Raw genomic sequence first — 22,907 nt, 5'->3', positions numbered from 1 at the left:
TTTTTATAACCATATTAACACTGCAATATAATTTAAAATATTAAGTCTTGGGGCATCTGGGTGGCTCAGTGGGTTAAAGCCTCTGCCTTCAGCTCAGGTCATGATCTCAGGGTCCTGGGATCGAGCCCTGCATCGGGCTCTCTGCTCAGCAGGGAGCCTGCTTCCCCCTCCCTCTCTGCCTGCCACTTTGCCTACTTGTGATCTCAGTCTGTCAAATAAATAAATAAAATCTTTAAAAAATATATTAAGTCTTACATAACAGTCCAGGAAACCCAAGACCATCTCCAAGGCAGCCTGGGGCTTCCAGGAGCACGGTGCTAGGCCACTCACCCCTCACTACACAGAAAGGGGAAACTGAGTCCCGAAGAAGGGAGTATACTTGCTTTGGACAAATCCAACTTGAGCCCTGAATCAACTCCGGAAAAGAGGCACCTCCCCAGCTCACCAAAAAAAAATGGAGGAAGAGAAGGCGCTCACACAGCCCCAGGGGACAGGAGGACAGGCACCCACACTCCACCTGCCCCAGCAGTGCCCATCTCATTCCAGGCCAGCGCCAGAAGCTGACATCACACCCCACACCCTGGATGCAACTTGAACAGAACGTTGCTCAACGCCAACCTATCTCCCTCTGAGATTGGGCACGGTTTTTCCATCTCCTTAGTAGCCACATCCAAAAAGCACACACAATAAAACAAACACAGCACAAGCCTGAGGCATGACGACACAATCAACAGTGGGACACAGAAAGGCCCATCCCTCCGTGTTTCACCATCGAGAACAGTGCCTGCTCCCCTACCCCACCCCAAGGAAGCTGCCCACAGAGGCAGAGGTAGCCTCCCCCTGGCCGTGGCGGGGCATGAATCCATTCTCAAGTCCTCAAGAGAAGATGGCCTGGGAGAGGGGCTCATCCCCAGCGCAGTGAAAGACCTCCCCACGGAAAGCCAGGCCCTACATGAGAGACCCGAGACTCCCAGGACCTCTGGTCCATGCTGGCCTAACAAAGCCCATCGTCTTTAATAACATCAACTGATTGCTTTATTCCTTCCAAAAAGCATCACCAACCTCCTCTCCCCTTCTGCAACTGGAGGTAGATTTTATTATTCCTATCTGTCTAATGAGCAAGTAGGTTTCCAAATGGTCCCACTATCTCCCTGGCAGGTGCTGGAGGAGACCCATATCCCTGAACAGATCTCTGGGCTCAATGTTAGCATCAGGACTCAAGGAGTGGAAAGAAAGAGCCTTCTCACAACACCCTCCAAGCCCTAGAGTTTGGAGCCAAAGCTCCCAATGTAGACTTGCCCATGCTAGGACAGCACAGGGCGCTGCCCCCACCCAGGCCTGTGAGGCTACAGAGAGACCCCTCTCTTCTTATTGGAAAGCTGAGCCATTAGTCCTGTCAGCCGGACTCTGGCAGGAAGCAATGTCAGTTTCCCAGCTGGGGACACGGGACCCAGCAAGAATGTGCAGGCCGGGCCTGTAGGCAGTCTTCCCCGCACTCTAGCCAGGGATGGTGGTCTGGGTCCAAACAACGTCCAGTCTTTGGCCCAAGGTTCTCTCCTCCTGCAGTCCTTTAGGGCTGCATCTGTTGGCACTCAAAGCCATGACAGTAGGGGGTGGGGAGAAGAGGCGTGAAGAGAGGGGTTTTTCAAAGCTTGTGGCCAGTCCAATGGTAGTCTGGTTATCCAGACCCAACAAACAGACCTTGCAGAGCTGGAGCAACATGGCAGACTCTGACCCCAGTGGATTTGCCCATTTTCAAACACATGATCTCATTTAATTTAAGGGACCAAAAAAAAAAAAAAAAAAAAAGGCCAGTGGGTTGGTGAAGAGTTTTTTTCTTTTCACCCATGGAGGGAGGGGAGCCCGCCTCCTACATCCTTGGGGAAACACCTACAGCGGGAGGCAAACTAGCCAAAAGTCGTTCAACTCACTAGTTCAAATCCTGGTTTTGCCACTATCAGCAAAGCCCCTTTTGGCAAGCCCCTCGCGTCGCTGTGCCTCAGTTTCCTCATCTACAAAATGGGGATAAGAATGCCTTACGCTCTGCGTTGGTGTAAGGATTAAATGAGATCACATAAAACACCAGTGGTCATTATGCCACCTAGAAAACAACCGGCCCCGACCAATGACTGCACCGACGTGTCCCCTACGGTAGTCAGCACCCGCCCCCATCCTTGGAACTAGTAAGTGAGTTTTCCATGCGTGTGTAAGGCCCTATGCAAACACAGCTTCCAGCCCACCTGCCAGGACCAGCTGGCCGCCCCCAGCCCCTCCCGAACGCACGCATTCCGCCGCCTCCTGGACCTGGACGCCCCCTCCCCCGGAGCTGCGGGGTGGGGGGAAGGGCAGGTCCCCACTCACCTCCGCTTGTACTCGTCGCGCTCGCGCTTCACCTTAGCCAGCACGTTGTAGAGCGCGCGTATCTCAGGCGTGATGGTGTCGATCTGCACGCCCACGCCGTCGGGGTGCACCCACGACACGCCGGGGCCCTGCACCGTCTCCACGCCGCCGCCGCCCGTGCGCCGCACCTGCGTGTAGCTCCAGATGGTCCCGGGCAGGCGGCCGTAGTGCTGCGGGTGAGAGCCGCCGCCGGGGGGCAGGCCGCCCAGGGCAACGGTGTTGGCGTTGGCGCCCGCCGCCGCGCCGCTGCCGCTGCCGTGCCCCGCGCCGGGCGCTGGCGGCCGCAGCAGCTCGGGCCCGGTCTGCACGGCCTGCTCTCGGGAGAAGGTCTTGTAGCGCAGCCGCCGCTCGCGCTCGCTCTGCTGCTGCTCCAGCTGCTTCTCCAGCAGCCGGTTGCGCCGCTCCAGCTCGTGCACCTTGGCCAGGAAGCAGCGGAAGCGCACGTTGAGCCCCTTCAGGAGGTGGATGTTGGAGCCCAGGTCGTCCCGCAGCGCCGCCGTCACCGGCGACGGCCCCGGCCCGGCCCCGCCGCCGCCGCCGCCCCCGCCGGGGCAGCTCCCGCCGCTGCCGCCGGGCGGGCAGCCGAAGGCCAAGGCCATCTCCCCGAACAGGAGCGAGTTCACCATGCGCCGGCTGCGCGGCTCAGGGCCCCGGGCCCGCGGCTCCAGGTGCGGCTCCAGCTCCGGGCAGGGCTCCCGGCGCTGCCGGGCCAGGGCGGGCGCGGGCTCCAGCGCGGCCGGCGGGCGGGCGGTTCCAGATGCGCGCCAGATGCGGCCTCCGCAGCTACGGCGGGCCGGACCGCCCCCCGGATGTGGGCTCCGAGGCGAGGGACGGACTCGGGCCGCGGTGGAGGCCACGAAGGCTGCGTGAGGTGGCGAGGGTCGTGGGTCCCAGCTCCCCGGCTGTCAGAGACGCTGTGGTGGGGCCGCGGCAGCCGCACGCAGAGGACTCTCCGCCGGCACTGCCCCTCTGCGGCGGGCCCCGCCCACTGCAGACACAGGCCCCGCCCCCGCCCTTGCCCCGCCCATCCCGCCTCCCTCTGCGGAGCTCCCAAAGCCCGAGGCCCCGCCCCTTAGTCCCGCAGCGCCGGGCCCCGCCCACGAGCCCGTGGCTCCGCCCACTCCGCTCTCTGCCGCTTTTCTGGACTGGGTAGAGCGGCTGTCTGCAGCTCTGGCTCCGCCCAGCTCCCGCCTGGACCACGCCCTCTCCCGCGCCGGGTCCTGCCGCCAGGCTCTACTCGGATTCTTTGCCTGGAGACGCGGACCGCAGAGCTGCACCAGGTCCGCGGTTAGCTGGAACCGCCGCAGAGCCAGCCCTGCCCCTTAAAGGAGCCGGCAGCCTGAGCAGCGCACGTTTCCCCGTTAGGGCGCCCCTTCCCCCCACGTCCTCTAACCAGGAGGCTCCTCTTCTCTCCCTTTCCCACCCCTATCCCCCCGGCCCTAAATTCCCAAGGCGTGTCCTGGAAGGGCTGGGGGGCCATAGCGTCCGAAGGTGCATCCGCACCCCACCCCCACTCCAACCTGGGGCGGCCTAGATCGACCTTCCCAGGATAAGGCAGCGCTTCCGCCGGCACGTCCCCCACGTGGTGGACCCGGGCAGGCTCCTCCACCGCTTGCCCCAGCAAATCGGCGCGAGCCTGTAGTCCCGAGATCGGCTCCGGCACTGCCGATCCCTCTGGTCTCCCTGCCCACCGCGGCGCGGCGCCGAGTGGGGGGTGGGGGAGGGGGAAGGCAGAGCGAAGACCCTCCAGGAATATGACACCAGGGCAGCTGCGGCTCCCGGCCCTGAATGACCACCTCCCCACCACTGCACACTCACACGCTGAGATGCAGGGGACGCCACAGCTGGGGTACATTTCATCCAACCACTTAGGGGGCAGCAGGCGGGCGGAACCAGCCTGGGGGGCGGAGCCAACCCAAGAATTCAATCATTCATTCCTTCATTCAATCTTTTCGGATCTACCACCCTAAAGACCAAGTTCTCCAGGAACTTGAATCAACTTGCAAATATCTATCATTGTCTTCTTAACGATCATAATAGCTCCCGTTACTGAGCAATTCCTATATGTCAGGTGCCATACATTTATTATCCCCATTTCACAGAGCAGGTCAGTGAGACCAGAGGAGCAACAAACCATCCCAAAGCACATGCTCTAACCCGCAATCCCACACTGCCGGCCTCCTGTGCATTTTCCCATTTGATCCTCTCCATAAACCTCAGAGGGGAGGTGACCCACACCTTTGAAAGCCTGTGGCTTGCACTGTGCATACTTAATCAGACATGCGGCATGTTCCGGATTCTTCCAGCCGCATTTTTTGAATTGCAATTTAATTTTGTCGTATTAACTTTTGTGTTTTGCCTCTTGTGTAAGCTTCAGGGCAGGTACTGTGTCTTACAGGGACAATGGTTTGGTGTTCTCAGTGACAAAAGAGACACAAAAGGAGACTTGGGCTTGCTCTGAGATGAGGTTGTGGCTGTTGTGTTCATCTCCTGCTTTTGATTTAGTCACAAGAGCAAATCCTTCCCGTGTTTCCTTCCCTCAACCACAGCTCCATGCCCCCTGCCAAAATGGGCTCACCTTTACAACACTCAGCACCGAAACTCACCTGTCTCATAACCTTCCTCTGCTTTGCCCAACCCAGTGTGGTCACTGTTCTCCACTCTTTGTTCCCTCAGCTCTTGGTGATTTTGTTTATCTGACCAAAAGAATCAAACCCCCTTTGCCTTAAAGCAAGACTTCAGGGACTTCCCGCTCCAAGAAGTTCGAGGATGGAATTTATAACACTGAGATGGACAAAAGTTATATCTTTATTTTTACTTATCTCTAAATGATATTTAGCATCGCCTTTGATCATGAGTACAGGCAACCAGTAAAAGACCCTGCAATTTTGTCACTAATAGAAATCAAAGATATTTTCCTATCAATAACTACGGAGACTGTAGATATCTCAAAATACCATTTAAGCTACCACAACTCTGAAATTAAGATCATATTAGACGCACCACTAAATCTTATTATTTAATGTGTTAGTAAGAAGCACCTATATCACAAACTTTTTTAAATATTTTGATAGATGTATTTCAGTAAAAATTGTTTCTATTGCAATCCTAATGCTTTTTTTTTTTTTTTTAATTATTCTGCAAAGAGGTCCAGAGGCTTTACCAGACACCTAAGGGACCTGTGGGACAGAAAGGGTTAAGAAGTCACACACCTGGAGAGTGGCTCCCCTTCAGCCTGGTTCCAGGGAGGATATGTCCTACCCAGCAGTATTGCCAGGAGTTGGTGTGGGGAGGTGGGGAGCCAGGGAGCATCCAGCCCTGTCCTGGGCATTGGAGAGATTCAGACATTCCATGAGCATTCATTACCTGAGGACTTGCTTCAGCACAGACCCTGTGCTAATAGAAGGCAAGAGTTTAAGGAGACTTGCGAGAGCTAATGAAGACAACCGAAAAGATGCTCCTGAAGCAAGGGGTTGGGGGGTGGGGGGGACAAGAAGGGACACCTGGCCTGGAAGAGGTTACTGGGCAGAGACCAGAAGATCTAAAGGAAATGGAGGAAGTAGTACCCAGGCTGAAAGGAATTTCCATCGGAACCATAGAAATAAGATATATACAAACAAAATGGCTAGAAAATAGTGCTGTGGTCACATAGGAGCAAAAATGTTGTGTATCTTGCTCTTTGTGGGTAAGATAAGAGGGGAGGCTAACCTAATGTCCCTCTTCTAATCGGGTAACCAACCATCTTCATTTGCTCAGGACCAAGGGTTCCCCCTTGATGCAGGGTTTTCAATGCTAAAGCCAGAAAGTTCCAGGCCCACCAAGACAAGCCCATGGAGCTCTGGAGACTTCTGAGGCCAGTCCAGAGAGGGGTAGGAACTAGCCCCAGGTCACCCGGAAAATTGGTGGCAAAGCTTGGTCTCGAATTTTGGTCCCACTACCCAGCCAATGTTCGGTCCTACCCCGAGCTGCTCAGGGAGATCCATGTTTCCATCCCCTGGACACCCACACCTCCTCCATCTGTCATCCAAAGGAAGCACAGGTGGGTCCTCACTGGATGGGGGGAATCACTCACACAGACAAAGGAATATCCCCAAGAGGAATGCCAGCCTCCCTCCACCTGCTGAACAAGGATGGGTTTTTTCATCAGTGAAAAGGGCATAACTTCACCCATGAGTCCATTTTTATAGCCTCTGCCTGCCGTCACAGCCATGCTGCCAGCTCTGGCAAAGGGCTGGGGACACATGGTAGCTCTTGATAAATGGTTGCTGAATGAATGACTAAAAGAATTAGTGAGTGGACAGGGGCGCCTGGGTGACTCAGTGGGTTAAAGCCTCCACCTTTGGCTCAAGTCATGATCCCAGGGTCCTGGGATAGAGCCCCGCATCGGGCTCTCTGCTCCGCGGGGAGCCTGCTTCCTCCTCTCTCTTTGCCTGCCTCTCTGCCTACTTGTGATCTCTGTCTGTCAAATATATAAATAAAATCTTTAAAAAAAAAAAAAAAAGAATTAGTGAATGGACAAACAACCTCATTCTCTCCACCCCACTCCCCTGCCATTTCCCCTGGTAACCACCCCTCAGCCTTCCAGGTCCGGGGTGGAGGGCTTCCTTTAGGCTCCATTAGCACCATGCCTACCTGCCCCATGACAGCCCCAGGTACCCTCTCTTGTCATTGCCGACGTTTTCATCCACATCTTTACCCCATCCCCATCCCAACCTTCCAACACTTGCTAGACCAACTTACATAATTCACTCGTTTCAGTGGATTTCAGTAAATGGACCAGGTGGTGCCACCATCACTATAAATCCATTTTTGGAATGTTTCATCTCTCCCAATAACATCCCTAGTGCCCATCTACTGTTATCCCCTGTGTCTACGTCCTGTCCCACAGGCCCCTTGGGCATCTGTCTCTATGGATTGGCCTTTTCTGGTCATTTCACATAAACGGAGTCCTACAATACGTGGTCTTTTGTGTCTTACTTCTAACACTGAGCATCACGTTTTCGCCATGTTGTAGCATTCGTGGATGATCACTCCTTGTTACTGACAACCTCTTTTTAGACTTTGATGGTCTGGATCCTTCACTACCTCATTTACACTTCTGCACTTCAGTTCCTCCACTGGAAATAGGACCAAGTGAGAATATCTCCCTCGCAAAATTAAATGAGCTAATACATGTAAAACGGGCATGTAGTCAATGCTCAATAAATATCAGCTATTAGGGGTGCCTGGGTGGCTCAGTGGGTTAAAGCTTCTGCCTTCGGCTCAGGTCATGATCCCAGGGTCCTGGGATCGAGCCCTGCATCAGGCTTTCTGCTCGGTGGGGAGCCTTACTGCCTACTTGTGATCTCTGTCAAATCAATAAATAAAATCTTTTTTAAAAAATCAGCTATTAGGGGCACCTGGGTGGCTCAGTGGGTTAGGCCTCTGCCTTCGGCTCGGGTCATGATCCCAGGACCCTGGGATCGAGCCCCACATCGGGCTCTCTGCTCAGCAGGGAGCCTGCAACCCCCCCCCCCACTCTCTCTCTGCCTGCCTCTCTGCCTACTTGTGATCTCTTTCTCTCTCTGTCAAATAAATAAGTAAAATCTTAAAAAAAAAAAAATCAGCTATTAGCACCATTAATTTTTTTCCCATTCTTTTGCTTATGCGCCTGCAGAAAGCCCACAGATATATAAAGAGGTAGTGGGAATGAGCATCTCCCACCATCCCAGACCCAGGGACTCTCTCTGGCATCTCACGTCAGTGCTGCCGCCAGGGAGAAGAAACTGCTCCCTCTCCCCTGTGTCCTCCTCCCCTGACACCCCCTTCCCCCGCAGCTGCGGCTTCTAGAACATTCCCATTCTGTTTCTTCCTGGTAAAAGGAAAGAGAGCAGTAAAATGTGATGGCACAGATGAAAGGGAGTGGCTGCAAGCTCTGTGTGATGCTGCAGGTGAAAATTAATTCTTTCAGCAGCACAGGCAAATTCTTGAGATGTCCTGTCTCTCCTCCCAGAAAACAATAATGACAACAACAGCCAAAAAAAAAAAAAGAAGAGGAAGAAGAAGTAGTCTTGGCAGAAGGGTGACTTTGGCTGTGCCCACAGCGGCAGCACATTGCCAGGCCTCATCCCTCCTGGGCACCTCCGGGCTTATAAGCGGCTTAAGCTGCATGTTGTTTCAACAATTATTCTGGGTGGGTTTGCCTTCCTCGAAAAGGGCGTGGGTTTCATCTCCGTCAGGCGCCAGGGTGTCCCACTGGCTGCCCTGACGGCGCTGATCTTGGTCAGCAGCCTTGGGGGAGCCCCGGTTGCTTCCAGAACCTTCTCCAGACCTGTCTCATGAAGGCCAGCCTGGGCAGCACTGTATAATCTCCCTGTATGGCAGTGAGGGGAGGAGGATAGGATCCAGAGCCAGGCTCCATCCATTAACCGTGTGACTGTGGACAAGTCACTCAGCTGCTCTCTGCCTCGGTTTCCCCTTCTGTAAAAGGGGAGGGGGGTCGTTGGTGAGGTTACTATGGGCATTAAGCAAGTCCATATGTGTGAAGAGCTCAAAGCGGTGTCTGGCACATATAAGTGTGAGCTATCACAAGCCAACATTCCTTGAACCCCCACCAGGCGCCATTCTAGGTGTTGATCTGAGTTCCTTGTAACATGAAATCAAGGCAAGCGTGGGGGAGGCCTGACTATCACCATGCTGCATCACCAAGGGGGAGCCGTGACTTTGGGTGGTCCTCGCTTTCAGGCTCTACTGACTGACTCCCACGTGACAGACATCTGTCAAGCATCTCCTTTATTCTTTTACCAAAACTCCATGTGTTAAAGATTCTTCTTACAGATGGGGAAACTGAGACTTTACTGGGGGCTGGGGCATGAAGGAGCTACCCAAGAAGACAATTCATGTGAACCCAGCTTTGAACTCCAAGACGTGCCCTTGCCACTCTGGCTAGAGCGCCCTCCTCAACAACTCAAAGGAGGTACGCACCAGTGTAGACCAGAACGGTGAGCTATTGCGGGGATTTCGGTCATTCTCTTCCTCAGTGGAAACCTTCCAATGAATGGAAAGAGGTATAACAAATGGAGGTCCAGGGGCATCATCAAATCAGCCCAGAGCAAGATGAGAAGCAACACCATGCTCTCCTGCCTCTGGGCCTTTGCATATGCTGGTTGCTCCTCCAGGAGCACAGTTCACCTTTCCTAACGGCCAGCTCTTACTTACCTTTCCGATCTTAGTTTGATAATACCTCTCCTTCTTCAACTGCTGTCTCATTTTGACATGGCAAGGAGTTTTACCTTACGTTCAATATCGGGAACAAATGTGGCATGTCTGGCCCAGTGCATTTCTTCACGTGTGCACCCCCAATGGACCCGTCCCCCTAGATCATTGCCCACACACCCGAAGACCCCCAGAGGGAAATCAGATTCTCACTTTTCTCCCCAGGATGCCCTGCCAGCCTCGCGTCTGTGGACTCACGCAGCACGTTTTGGGCTGCTCTTGCTGGGTCTTGTCTGCGTGAGCTCTACCCGTGGAGCTCCGTGTAGCACGTTGTTCTCACCCTTTGCTGTGTACGTAGTCTGGGGTCTGGGCTTTTCCCTGGTTATTTATCCTTTCCACCGCGGGTGGACATCTGGGTGGTTTGCAGCTGGGGGCCTTTCAGGATAAAACTGTATGTACTCTCTCATATATGTCTTTTGGTGAACGTGAGCTCTTGTTCCTCCGGGGAATAAGGCCAGGGACAGGACGGCTGTGCCACAGGGCGTGTGCATGTTTAGGATTCATACATACTGCCAAACAGCCTTCCGAGCTGGCTGTGCTATTGACACCCCCTCGGCAGGGCGTGAGGGTTCTGACTGCTCCATATCCTAGTTCCTCTTTGCTAGTTCGTCCTTCTCATTTTAAACTTTCTGGTGAATGTGAAAGGTAGCATGGCCCCCGGAAGCCACTGTGCACCCCCCAAACCAGATTAGGGGGCTCCTGTTCTTCCCCGTGTGGGTTCATTTGTCTGTGGCCTTTCCACTAAATTACTGTCACCCTCATGTCCTGGAGGGAGGGCTCACTCAGGAAGGGAGGACACCATCTGTGGGACTCTTTGCTCCCTTGCCAAGAAGCTAGACCCTGTCACCCCAGTCCCCAGCCACTCGTCTTCCAGGGCAGCCAGAAGCCCAGGACTGAGGACGCAGGGCCCCTCTCTTTCAGGGGCCCTAATTAATTTCAAGCCCAATGCTCCAGGAGACGGCTCCTTACCGGATGTGTGAGACCGGACCTCTCTGAGCCTCAGTTTCTCCACCTATAAAATGGGAAGGATACCTCTGACCCTTAGTGCTCTAGCAAGAGCGAACTGAAATGCCACCTATTGAGTCCTGGGAAGGGTCCCCCGGCAGGGGGTGGCTCTCCGAAGTCACTCTAAAGCCTGCAGCTTCTCAGAGGAGATGCCTCTCCTGGCTGTCTTATCACTGGAAAGCTTTATAAAGTGCCCAAGTCATCCATCTCTGCACCAAGAGATGGGTCCCTGATGTCAAGGACCGACGGCTACCAAGAGCCTTCTCCCTGCTCCCCGTGCAGCATCTCGCTCATTCCTCGTGCTCTCCTGTTTGGGTCAGTCCCAGCAGCTGACTCTGTGTGCAGGGCCTGGCATGTGCATGGTCATTTTCTACCCCAGCCTCATCAATTTGGGGGAAGGACCTCCATTCCTCTCTTACAGATGTGAGACTGAGACTTGGAGAGGAGCAGCTAGATTTTCTCCCCCTTTCCAGGACCCGGAGATCATAGGTCTGAAACCTTAGGTGCGGGTCCTGCGTGGATACTGCATTGACCACACCCACATCGGGGAGCGGAGCCCACCAGCCGCATGGGGACCAAGATGAGTGCATTTTGTAGGGAGGTCCCTGGCAGCTCCAGAAACCACATGGCAGGGCAGAGCTGTCCCTAGCCCCTCTGGGGTCCCTCCTGTGTTCTCCGCCAGCTGCTTTGCTCCCATAAGCAGCGAGTGGGATAAAAGTACACTCACATCACCTCTGACTTCTGGTCTGCAGTCAGCGGCCTCACGTGTCAGGGAAAGCCCTCACAGCTAGGCAGGGCAGGTCCTCGGTGGCCTGACGGACCTATTTCTGCTGAAACAGATGTCCCAGCAACGGAGACACCTCCTGGGAAGTCACCTCAACAATGGAGTGAGTCAAAGGCTTTCTTCCCGGAGGACTGCCCCTTCCAGTGCCACAAAAGGAGGAATGTGTCTGAGATCATCCCGGGCCCTGATGACAGGACCAGCTCCCTAATTGTCCTCAGCCCAACTTCGAAATGACTCTCTGCAAAAGTCACCATGTCAGCTTTGGGGACTTCCCAGATGGCTGTTTCATAACCATAGGGTGTCAGCAGCCTTCCTTGGTCGGCACTGGCCCTGCACCTTCCAGCCCAACTCCGGAGAAACATGGGACCAACTAAGGAAGCCCCGGTGACATCGAAACACGGGACCGACTGAGGAAGCCACAGTGCATCCGTAACAAGAAATACACAAACAGGGGCACCTGGGTGGCTCAGATGGTTAAGCGTCTGCCTTTGGCTCAGGTAATGATCTCCAGGTCCTGGGATCGAGCCCCACATAGGGCTCCCGGCTCAGCAAGGAGTCTGCTTCTCCCTCTCCCTCTCCCTCTGCCTTTCCCCCTGCTCATGCTCTCTCTCTGTATCTCTCTGTCTCAAATGAATAAATAAAATCTTTAAAAAAAAAAAAAAGGGGGGGGGAAGGAAGGAAGAAAGAAAGAAATACACAAACAATCCAGAGGCCAGAGGCCAATACACGCTGGTATAGCATAGGAAGGGGTCCATCATTTAGCACTGAAATGAAGAGGCACACAATAAAACACTATACAACCCATTTTAAAAGTGTTTATCTTCTAGGGGTGCCTGGGTGGCTCAGTCATTAAGTGTCTGCCTTTGGCTCAGGTCACAATCCCAGGGTCCTGGGATTGAGCCCTGCCTTGGGCTCCTTGTTCATCTGGAAGCCTGCTTCTCCCTCTCCCACTCCCCCTGCTTGTGGTCCCTCTCTCACTGTGTGTGTGTCTCTCTCTCTCTTTCAAAGAAATAAATAAAATCTTAAAAGTGTTTATCTTCTTAAAAAAAAAAAAAAGAAGAAGAAGAAGTGTTCCTCTTCTGTCTGTGGGGCTGCCTGTGTGTATAAACAGAGAAAAAAGTCTGTAAGGACATTCTAAAGGTCAACTGATGGTTCTTACTTCTTAAAAATATATATATATCATTGTGTATTTTCTGAATAATGTAACAGTTGCCACAAAGCTCTGTGCCCGGGACGAGGGTAAGCACTTCATCGGTATTCTCTCATTTAATCCTCACATCAAGACGACAAGACCAGTAAAATTCTTTCCCCATTTTGCAAAGAGCACGTATTACTCTTAGAAAGAGAAAAACAGAAAACCGTTTTCACTTTGAAAAAGGAATTGATTGCATACAGGGACATAAAAGGCCCCGGCCCCGGTGGGAGATCTAAAGACGTGCCGGTGTGACCCTTGACTTCAGGAAGGATCCAGCCCTGGGTACCTAAACAATCCTAGCTCGCATCTGGTAAGTGGGACAGAAGAGGCACGGGGCACAGTGTTAAGAGACGATGGCACGAAAGACATAGCTCTGGGGGCGATGGAACAATTTATTGAGCACCTGCTATGTGCCTTCTGCCCTGAGCCTCTTAACTTCTTTCAGGCTCATGGTGGCCCTCGAGATGGGCATAACCCCTTTCATTGCCCTCACAGGAAACCCAAGGCTCAGTGAGTCTCCAGAATCTTCCCAGAGCCATGAAGCTAGTGGCAGTGGAGACCGGATCCGGACCCCAGCCCCCAAAGCCAGTACCTTCTCTCCCACTCATACACCCCCACCAGCCAGCCCCAGCGGCGCATTCAGGACAAAGCAGCTTTTGAGTTCAGACTTGTTCATACGTAATATTTCCACAGCAGCAGAGGCAACAGAAGGCAATTCTCTCTAGAGACCTCTGTTTCCTCACCTTGAAATTGGGGGCAGTAGTACCCCTTCACAGGATGGCGTGAGCAAAGGGAATCCGGTGTACTACAGGGCAGAGGCGGTCAACATAATTACGTATGTAAAGCATCTTGAAAACATGTCTGGTGTTGGGGGCTCTAGACTCGGGCTGCCTGGGCTTCGTCCCTTCCCTGCCACTTGCTGTGCCACAGGGGACAAGTTACTCAACCCCTCTGTGCCTGACTTCCTTCAGCTATAAATTGAGGGTGGTAATAAAAGTCCCACTCTTATGCTTGTGTCAGGCTGATTAAATAAGGGAATGCACGTAATAGTGATTCGAAGCAATGCCTGGCACATAGTAGGCACTTTAGGTAAATAGCTGTTATTATCATCGTTGCTGTTTTGTACTCCAAAGACTTCTGAAGTCATCAGACTCTGACCCTTGCTGTTGGAGCTTTTCAAGCACCCCTTTAAATGAAAGCACCCCCTGGGAAGGTTAGCAACCACCACTTTCCACCCCGACCTCTTGGAGAGGGGCAGGAGATGGTGTCACGGAAAATGATGAGAGATGGAGACTGGGGGCCAGAGGGGCCTTGGAGGGCAGAACCTCTCTGAGGAGAGCCTCATTTAGGAGGAAAGGCCACCATTTAGCACCTCACACATCCCGATCCAGCAGCTTGCCCTTGGGCGGAAAATAGTAATGATGCTAGCTGACCTTGCCCAGCAAGAGTTACGGGTCAGACATATTGCTCTGCTTTACTCGTGCAGAAAATCATTTAAACCTCATAGTGATGCCATGAGCACGTGCTCACCTCCCCCTTTTACAGACAAGGCCACTGAGGCCCAGAAAGCTCATACAACCTGTAAATGACACACAACTAATTTATGGTCCCGCCATAAAGGACTGTACCTTGGGCCCTACAAAGTCCACATTCTCTCTTGAACCCCACACTCTGTCCCTTTGACTCTTCCCCCTGATACAGTGGTTGGACATATATTTCCCTTTACCCCCTGCTCCCCAAAGTCAGACAGGTCCCCACCTCCCCTGCCGCTGAGACAAACCTCTGCCATTGGGCTGGAACCCATCCATGGGACCATCTGATCTCCCACTGGTGATGCCCACAGCAGGTCAAAAGTGAGGTCCAGGGTGCCCTGTGAAGTCAAAGGTAGTCGGAGCTAGGCGTGAGTACACTGGGCTAGGAGAGGCAGCGGGGGCAGGATGGGATGTTGTTCTGTAAACCAAAGTGCTGGGGAATTTGAAAGTAAGGACAAGAATCATGGGGCTGCTGGGAATCTCGGGAGGCTTCCTGGAGGAGGTGGCCTTGCGCTGGGTCTTGAAAGAGGCAAACGTGGAATGCTTCATGGGGATTGCAGCCTTTTAGCAACCTCTCTGCTTAGGCCAGATGTAGAGAAGAGTTATTTATGGAATGTCTACCCAATACCTAGATCATTCATTCCCAACAGCGACCCTGCTCTCATTGTGCCCATGCTATAGATATATAGGGAGGCTTCATCTCACAAGGCTGAGTCACTTGTCCAGGGTGGCCGTGTGAAGGCTGAAGCCCAGACCTATCTGACCCCCTAACCTGTGCCACTCCCCAATTCGAAACTGCTCCCAAAGGGTTACAACTGTTCCCACGCCCCATCCCACCTAGCGGTCCGGGCTCCATTAGCTTTCTCCTTTTCTTGCTACATCGCCTTGGGAAATATGCTGAAATTCTCTGATCCGTGCTTTCCCTACCAGAAAATACAGAGCATAAGAGTCCTTACTTGGAAGGATTTCTGTGAAGATTCTTTTTTAAAGATTTTATTTATTTATTTGATACAGAGAGAGAGAGAGGTCCCAAGTAGTCAGAGAGGCAGGCAGAGAGAGAGAGGAGGAAGCAGGCTCCCCACTGAGCAGAGAGCCCTATGCGGGGCTCGATCCCAGGACTCTGGGATCATGGCCTGAGCTGAAGGCAGAGGCTTTAACCCACTGAGCCACCCAGGTGCCCTAATTTCTGTGAAGATTAAATAGAATACTGTATCTTATATCTTCAATATAATCCCTGGCATGTTATAAGTACCCAACATGGATAGCTACTTTATTATTATTACTATTATTACTATTACCACTATTAATGATGATGGCAACTATTTCTATTACCACAAAGACAAAGAGCAACTCTAAAGCAGGGATCACCCCTTCAGATGCCTGCCAAGGCTGAGCCAGTAACACGAATCTATGAACTGGGCACGTGCAGATCAGCCGGGGTGGGGGTGGGGGGGGTCTGCCGCAGAGTGGAGTGTGCGTGCCCCTGCTTAAAGATGGTCTGCGGTCTAATAAAAAACAAATATTTGGTCTTTGTCTCTGGTTCCTCGTTCTTCGGACAGAGCTCCCAAAACCCTTGGAATTTACTGTCCCTTGTACACTTAGGAGATGAGTCACGGGGGGAAGGAGTGCAGCATAGCTTCAGGACAGGGGGCTGGTGGTCAGAAAGCCCCAGGTATGATTTAGAGGGTCGGGACTCTGATTCTGCCCTCCCCAAGCCCCTGGGAAGGGAGAGGGGCTGGGAGATGGATTGCAATCACCAACGGCCAGTGAATTTACTGCATCACACACCTAGCTGATGAGACCTCTATAGGACCCTTAGCAACGTGTTTCAGAGAGCTTCCGAGTCTGCGAGCACATGAGCGGTCCCTTGCGCGTCTCTGCCATTCGCCCGTTCCTGAGTTGTCTCCTTTAGAACAACCCAGAACACATAAGGGAAATGTCTCCCTCGTTCTGTGAGTTGTTCTAGTGAGTTATCACACCTAAGGAAGGGGTCACGGGATCCCCCCACTCATAGACCATTGGTTAGAAGTACAGGTGCCCCCCAGGACTTGCGATGGGCATCTGGAACCGGGGCGATCTTACGGGACGGAACCGGAACTCCAAGTACTTTCATGTCAGAACCGAGTTCACTTATTGGTTGCTTAGCTGCTACCAGAGGATTGCAGGATTCGTGTGGAAAACCCCCACACCGCTCGGTGTCAGAAATGGTATCAGAAAAAACACACCACATCTTGAAAAATGTAGAAAGTGGCTGGAAGAGGCACAAGGGGCTTCTTGGGGCCCTCCGTGCCGTGCGATCTCCCTTGGCCCCGCTGCTGGTTACCCAGCTGCTCGCCATGTGATGGATGGATGAGCTAGTGGGTTGCGTATTGTGCGTGTTTCTGTCTGTATGTCAGTACCTCATAATAGGTAATAAATCCCCAAAACCGCTTTTTCACTTTTTAAAAAGGATTTTATGTGTTTGACAGAGAGAGAGCACAAGCAGGAGGAGCGGCAGGCAGAGGGAGAGGGAGAAGCAGGCTCCCCCGCCAGCAGGGAGACCAATGCAGGACTCGATCCCAGGACCCTGGGATCATGACCTGATCCGAAGGCAGACACTTAACCAAAAGAGCCACCCAAGGTGCCCCCGTTTTTTGGCTTTTAACCTTCCCATTTAAATAAAACAAAGCTAAGGGCCAGATCTGGGCCCCAGGCAGCAAGTTGGCCACCCCGGAGTTTAGATATGTTCTCCCAGATGGGGAGCGCCCGGACCCAAGATGACAGGGCACATCAGGGAAGACTTGGCAGGACTGGGATGAGACCTCAAAAGCTGGTCTGGTCCAGCCCCTTTCTCCTGCACACAAAGTATAATTATCCCCATTTTTCAGATGAGGTCATGGAGGCCCAGAAACCTCCGACGAGAGGCCACGTGTCAGAAGCCACCATCTTACCGGGGGCCTTAAAATTCCCAGCCACCTGACTGCTGTCTCACGTCCTGAGCCTCCTGAAGCCCTAAGTGGTCTCTGCCTGGAAGGGGCCACTGGGGGCCCGAGGCTGTTCCCATTGGCTTTTCCACCAGGGCTAAGTTGCTTTTCTGAACTTGACTTACCCTTGTTGCAATTTTAATTCTTATTTTAGAGATGCTTTTAGAAAAGATGCTCTGAGGCCTTTGGGCACTAACGTCTCATCACTCACCATGACCATGATTTGTATTTTATTAACAATAGTATTCCTCTGCTCTGGACATCGTCTTGTTTTCAGGTGATTCCAGACAGTTAGGAGGGGTTGACTCCCGCCCGATGGACTGGTCGGAGGCGGCATTTTTCTCCCGAGAAGGTCAATGACCTTGATACTCACTCAGAGCCATGCTGCCCAGCGGTACCCAATGCCACTCCCAGACACGGTGCTGGACGCTTAGGAGACCACATCAGCACTGGGCCACGGGAGACACAGAGACAAATAATCTTGGCTTCTACAAGGAAGTACCATCTTATTCATTCCTTTTCCACCTTTGTCCTGAGCTGGACCTGGAGAAAGTCTCGGTCTTGTCCTCTTTTGTCCTTGACAACTCTCTCTAGCTCTAACCAGGACAGAAGAGCCCTCCCACCCCCTGCCCTGGGGCTCGATCTGGTGAAAATTTAATGATGGCCATTTGCTTTTTTAGGCTATTTTTACAGTCGCCTCCTATTTCTGTTAAGGCGTGTTGGTGTGATGTAAAGTTTCCTTCTCAACTACATATAAGCAAGGAAAGGGTGAATCTGAAGAAGGTATTAAAGAAAGCATAGTCTGGGTTAAGGTTGGCAGTCTGGGGCCCGAGGGCCAAATCCAGCCCACTGCTTGTTTTTGTACGGATCACAAACTGAGAATGACTTTTACATCTTTTTCAAGACTTTATTTATTTATTTTTCAGAGACAGAGAAAGAGCACAAGCAGGGGGAGCAGCAGGCAGAGATAGAGGGAGAAGCAGGCTCCCTGCAGAGCAAGGAGCCCGATGCAGGACTCAGTCCCGGGACCCTGGGATCACCACCCGAGCAGAAGGCAGACGCTTAACCAACTGGGCCACCCAGGCTTCCCTGACTTTTACAATTTTTTTAAAAAGATTTTATTTATTTATTTATTTGACAGACAGTGATCACAAGTAGGCAGAGAGGCAGGCAGAGAGAGAGAGGAAGGGAAGCAGGCTCCCCACTGAGCAGAGAGCCCAACCGGGGACTTGATCCCAAGACCCCGGGATCACGACCCGAGCCAAAGGCAGAGGCTCTAATCCACTGAGCCACCCAGATGTCCTTTTACATTTTTAAGTGGCTGGGGGGAAATCAAAAGAAGAATACAAGATACATACCTGAGATTCAAATTTCCGTGTCCATACGTACAATTTCGTTGGCACACATCGGTGCTCATTCATTCTCGTTTTGTTTGACGGCTTTCCCACTACGATGGCAGAGTAATTACAACAGAGACGGAAGAGGTCGCAACATCTGAAACGGTTGTTATTAGACCCTTTACAGAAGAATTTTGCCAGCCCCGGGTGGAGGTGATTGGCCAACATGGCAATGACCCTCGTGATGGTACCAGACTGAGAGAAACCCTCATCTGGACTCTGGGAGGTTATGGTCATTTCTTTCCACCCATTTTATAAATGAGAAGGAAACGGGCTCGGAGAGGTTTAATGATTTGCCTGAGGTCTCCCAGCTGGGAAGCTTCAAGCTGGGATTTGAACCCAAGTCAGACAGCAAAGGGCTTTAGGTAGGCAGGGCTGAAGGTAACATATGCTTTGCTGACTTTCATTCCACACCCCCTGCCCCATTATCCTCTCCACGGCCCCAGAACACACCTGGTACTTTTGTGCCTTTGTCCATATACCTCTTCCTCCTATTACGAACCCCCCGCAAAATGGTGCCTCCTTGAGGAAGTCTTCCCCATGGCCCATCCCCCAGACCCAGGGCAGGCTCCTCCCCCCTCTGTCCTCCCCACACGTGCACCTACAAGGCCCTGGATTATTCATCCTCATTTCCTGACGATACGGCTCACCTCCTCAAGCTCAGGTAAGGCCCCTGGAGGGTGGGGACTGTGACTTATACAAAGAGCAAACGAGTTAGCAGGACAGGGCAGGCCCTCCGTGCCTAGAACCTGGACTATCGCCTCACCTCACCTCTCCCCTGCTCAGGTTTTATGCTCCAGCGATACAGAACAACTTGTAACTCCCCAAACCCAAAATCCTAGATCAGGCCTATCCACCTATGCACGGCCTCTTCCTTTGATGGGACATGCTCCCTACCCATTCTGCCTCCAACTCCTATTCATCCTTCAAAGCCCCAGTCAGGCGTCCATATGAAAACTGCTGTGTTTCCCACTCCTACCCCCAACAGACCTAGGCTCCCCTAGGCTGCCTCCATGCCCCCAGTTCTGGTGAGGCTATAGAGGGGGAGGCTTGCAGTCAGACAGCCTGGGTTCAAATCTGGCTCTTCTCAGTTCTAGCTCTACCGATGGACAAATGACTGAGCCTTGTTGTGCGGCAGCAACAGGTGTGGGCCAGGGTGAGGACTGGATTACAGAATGCCTGTGAAGCTCCTACATACAGTAAGTGCTCACTAAATGCAGCTATGGCTGCCCTGTCTTTGTAATTGGCAGTTTCTTTGTCCCCCGCCCTCCAAGTGTCAGGGGTTCTGCGGGAGTGGGAACTGGCTCTCAGCACTTAATACAGCAGCGCGTCTAGGCCAAGTGCACAGTAGAAGTGGGCTCCCCCCTACCTGTCCCTCCTCTCCCCCTCCTCAACCCCTGCTCTCAGCTGAACAGAGTGAACTGGCCTGGGGGTGGGTTGGGGAGGGGTTGGCACTCCTCCTGCCCAAGTACAGCTCTGCTTTCTCACTGGTGTGTGCGTATGTGGCGGGGCGGGGGGGTTTGTCTGTGACCGGAAACCCGGGGCCCCAGGCTCCAGGGCCAGGCCAAAGACTGCCCTCATAGCAGCCCTTCAAATCCCAAGGACGATACCCCATAAACACAGTTTATGGGCCGGGAAACAGATTTAGAGGCTTGTCCTGTTCATGAGTCAGTGGGACCTCAAAGGAGGCCACACTAGCATCCTTGCTTCCCATCCAGTCCCCAGGTCCTCTCCCGAGAGCGGGTTCCCCCGAACCATAAATCTGGAGAAAAGCAACCCAACCAAAGACACGCCTGGATGGTGTCCTTACAGCTGGGCTCGGGGCCAATGCCATAGCACGCAGAGCAAAGTGAGACCTCCCCAGTAAAGCCGGACTCCTCATAAGTCTAGATGGTAAAAAGTGGGTCCCTGCTAACAGGGCTTTGGGAAAGGCAGAGTAGTGCAGTGACCAAGAAGGCGGGCCCTGGCTTCAAGTTCAGATATCACAGCTAATAGCTGTGTGACCTTGGGAAAATCACGTTACCTCTCTGAGCCTCGGTTTCCACCTCAACCAGGTGAGGCCCAGAGCCACCGTGAGGATAACACCTGGGAGGCACTTTGCTCACAGGGCCAGGCACCAGGTAAATCTTCAATTTATCTAGTTCTATCATCATCTGGAGAATCCTTGGGTTCTTCTCTTTCCCTCCCTGGACCTCCGCTCCTTCCAGGACAAGGCCTCCCTTCTCAGAGCAGAGCAGAGCGGGGGGAATGGAGAGACAGCGCCCCGGGAGCAAGATGGAGACAGGCCAGCTGGGGTCACGAGGGTGGCCTCCTTAGGACTGTGGTCATAGCTAGAGCTTGGGAGCGCTGCCTCCGACCCAGTGTAAGGATTCACTGCCTGAGCCCGTAGTTTCCTAGAGAGATCATCCCAGGAGATGCCGGTGGGGGATTGGGGAAGGCAGCCAGCTAAGCTCTGGGCAGCTGGAGCTCAGCACCAACCAGGAAATTCTGGGAGTCAGTATCAGCCCACGCTGGGCAAGGCAAAGTCTTCAGACACCAACCCATGGCTGTCATCAAGTGTGTTGGAAGCGGGGTGAGGGCCTCCGGGGGCTGCCACTGCGCCAGCTGTGAGTGCCTATTCCCTTCCAGGCACTCGGTACCCTCTGCACCATTTCTCACTCGGTCCCCCCACAGCCTGGCAAGGTGGACATCATTACCTCCCTCCCCTTCTCTCTCTCTCCTTTTCAATTTTTCCGAACTTTCCATCGATCACAGCGAAGGTCCCTCCCCCTTTTAAATAGCCTTATCGAGGTATAACTTACATGCCACAAACGTGTACACCACAAGCTATTTTATTATATTTACAGGATGGGACGTCGTGGAAAGCTGCGCGTTTACAGTCGCTCCCCGTCCCCCCACCCCTACCAGCCCCAGGCAGTCACAGATCCACGTTCTGTCTCCATCATTTTTTTCTCTTTGCACATTTCATGTAAACGGAATCATACCCTGTGCGATCTTCCGGGTCCCGGTTCTTTCACTTGGCGCGATGTTCTTGAAGTTTGTCTGTGTTGTACGTGCTTCGGTATTTCTCCTTTTTGTTGTCAAATGGTATTCTGCCGGGTGGATATGCCACATTTCGCTTTTCCATTCACCAGCTGACTGACATTTGCACCGAATGCATTTTTTGGCTATGACGGCGAATGTTGCTGTGAACACTTGAGTACAAGTTTTTGGGTAGATATATGCTTTCATTTTTCTTTTTCTTTTTTTTTTTAAGATTTCAATTTATTTATTTGAGAGAAAGAGAGAGCATGAGCAGGAAGAGGGGGAGGGACAGGAGGAGAAGGAAAGGTAGACTCCCCTGCTGAGCAAGGAGCCTGAGGCGGGGCTCGATCCCAGGACCCTGAGATCACAACCTGAGTCAAAGGCAGACGCTTAACCGACTGAGCCACCCAGGCGCTCTGCGTTCATTTTTCTCGAGTCGGTCCCAAGGAGCAGGATTGTTGGGTCCTAGGCTAACTTCATGTTTACCATTTTGAGAAAATGTTTCTCCAAAGACACCATACACAGGGGACAGCCCCAGCAGCGATGCACGAAGGTTTCAATGCTGGACTCTTGCCCAGCGGAGTGAAGGGGTATCCCACTGCGGGTTTGATTTGCCTTTCCCTAATGACCACGGATCGGTTGAGCAGCTTTTCGGTGCTTGTTGGCCAAGTGTGTGATTTCTTTGGATCTGCATCTATTCCAATCATTTGCCCGTTTATATTAATCAAAGCATAGCTGACATAGAAGAGACGATATTAGCTTCAGATGTACGACGAGTGACTCAACATTTATCTCTATTACAAAACGCTCCCCACGATAAGTGCAGCTACCATCTGTCTCCATGCAAAGTTCCGACAGGACGACTGACTATATTCCCCAGGCTGTTCTTTTCATCCCTGTCATTTACTTATTTTTTAACTGGAAGTTGGTACCTCTTAATCCCCTCCGCCCATTTCACCCATCCCCCTACCCTGACCCCTCGGGCAACCACCAGCTTGTTGTCTGTGCTTACAAGACTGTTTCTGGCTCTTTCCGCCACTCGTCCATCTGTGTTGTGTTTTCAGATCCCGCGTGGGAGTGAAATCATACGGTACCCGTCTGTCTCTGACTTCTTCCACTCAGCGTAACGCCCTCTAGGTTCATCCACACTGTTGCAAACTCCTTTGCCTGTCTTTAATTAGCGACGTGTCTTCTTTGACATCCCCCTCTGACAAGAGAAAGCCGTGGCTCAGAGAAGCAGAGCCGTGGCTCACAGGGCCGTAGCTTGGGGGTGGCGGGCAGCCTGACCCCTAAGCTCTGTCCTTGGTGCTACTCCAGGCTGTGTCCAGACGCCCATCTGACCTCTTTCCCCAA

At 52.8% G+C, this 22,907-nt stretch overlaps 1 protein-coding gene across 2 annotated transcripts in view; it reads right to left on the bottom strand.

Moving 5' to 3' along the window:
* The window catches only part of IFFO2 (intermediate filament family orphan 2), a 43,718-nt gene extending 40,341 nt beyond the window's left edge, over positions 1-3,377 (bottom strand). For both annotated transcript variants that reach the window (XM_032301827.1, XM_032301828.1), the window contains exon 1: positions 2,362-3,377. In XM_032301827.1, the coding sequence (XP_032157718.1) occupies positions 2,362-3,026 (665 nt within the window). In that variant the 5' untranslated portion in view covers positions 3,027-3,377. The remainder of the gene's footprint in view (positions 1-2,361) is intronic.
* Positions 3,378-22,907: the final 19,530 nt, after the last annotated feature.

Source organism: Mustela erminea, chromosome 10 (genome assembly GCF_009829155.1).
Source record: "Mustela erminea isolate mMusErm1 chromosome 10, mMusErm1.Pri, whole genome shotgun sequence".
Lineage (NCBI taxonomy): Eukaryota > Metazoa > Chordata > Mammalia > Carnivora > Mustelidae > Mustela > Mustela erminea.
The sequence above is the reverse complement of the archived record's forward strand: the minus strand, read 5'-3'. Positions and strand labels throughout refer to the sequence as shown.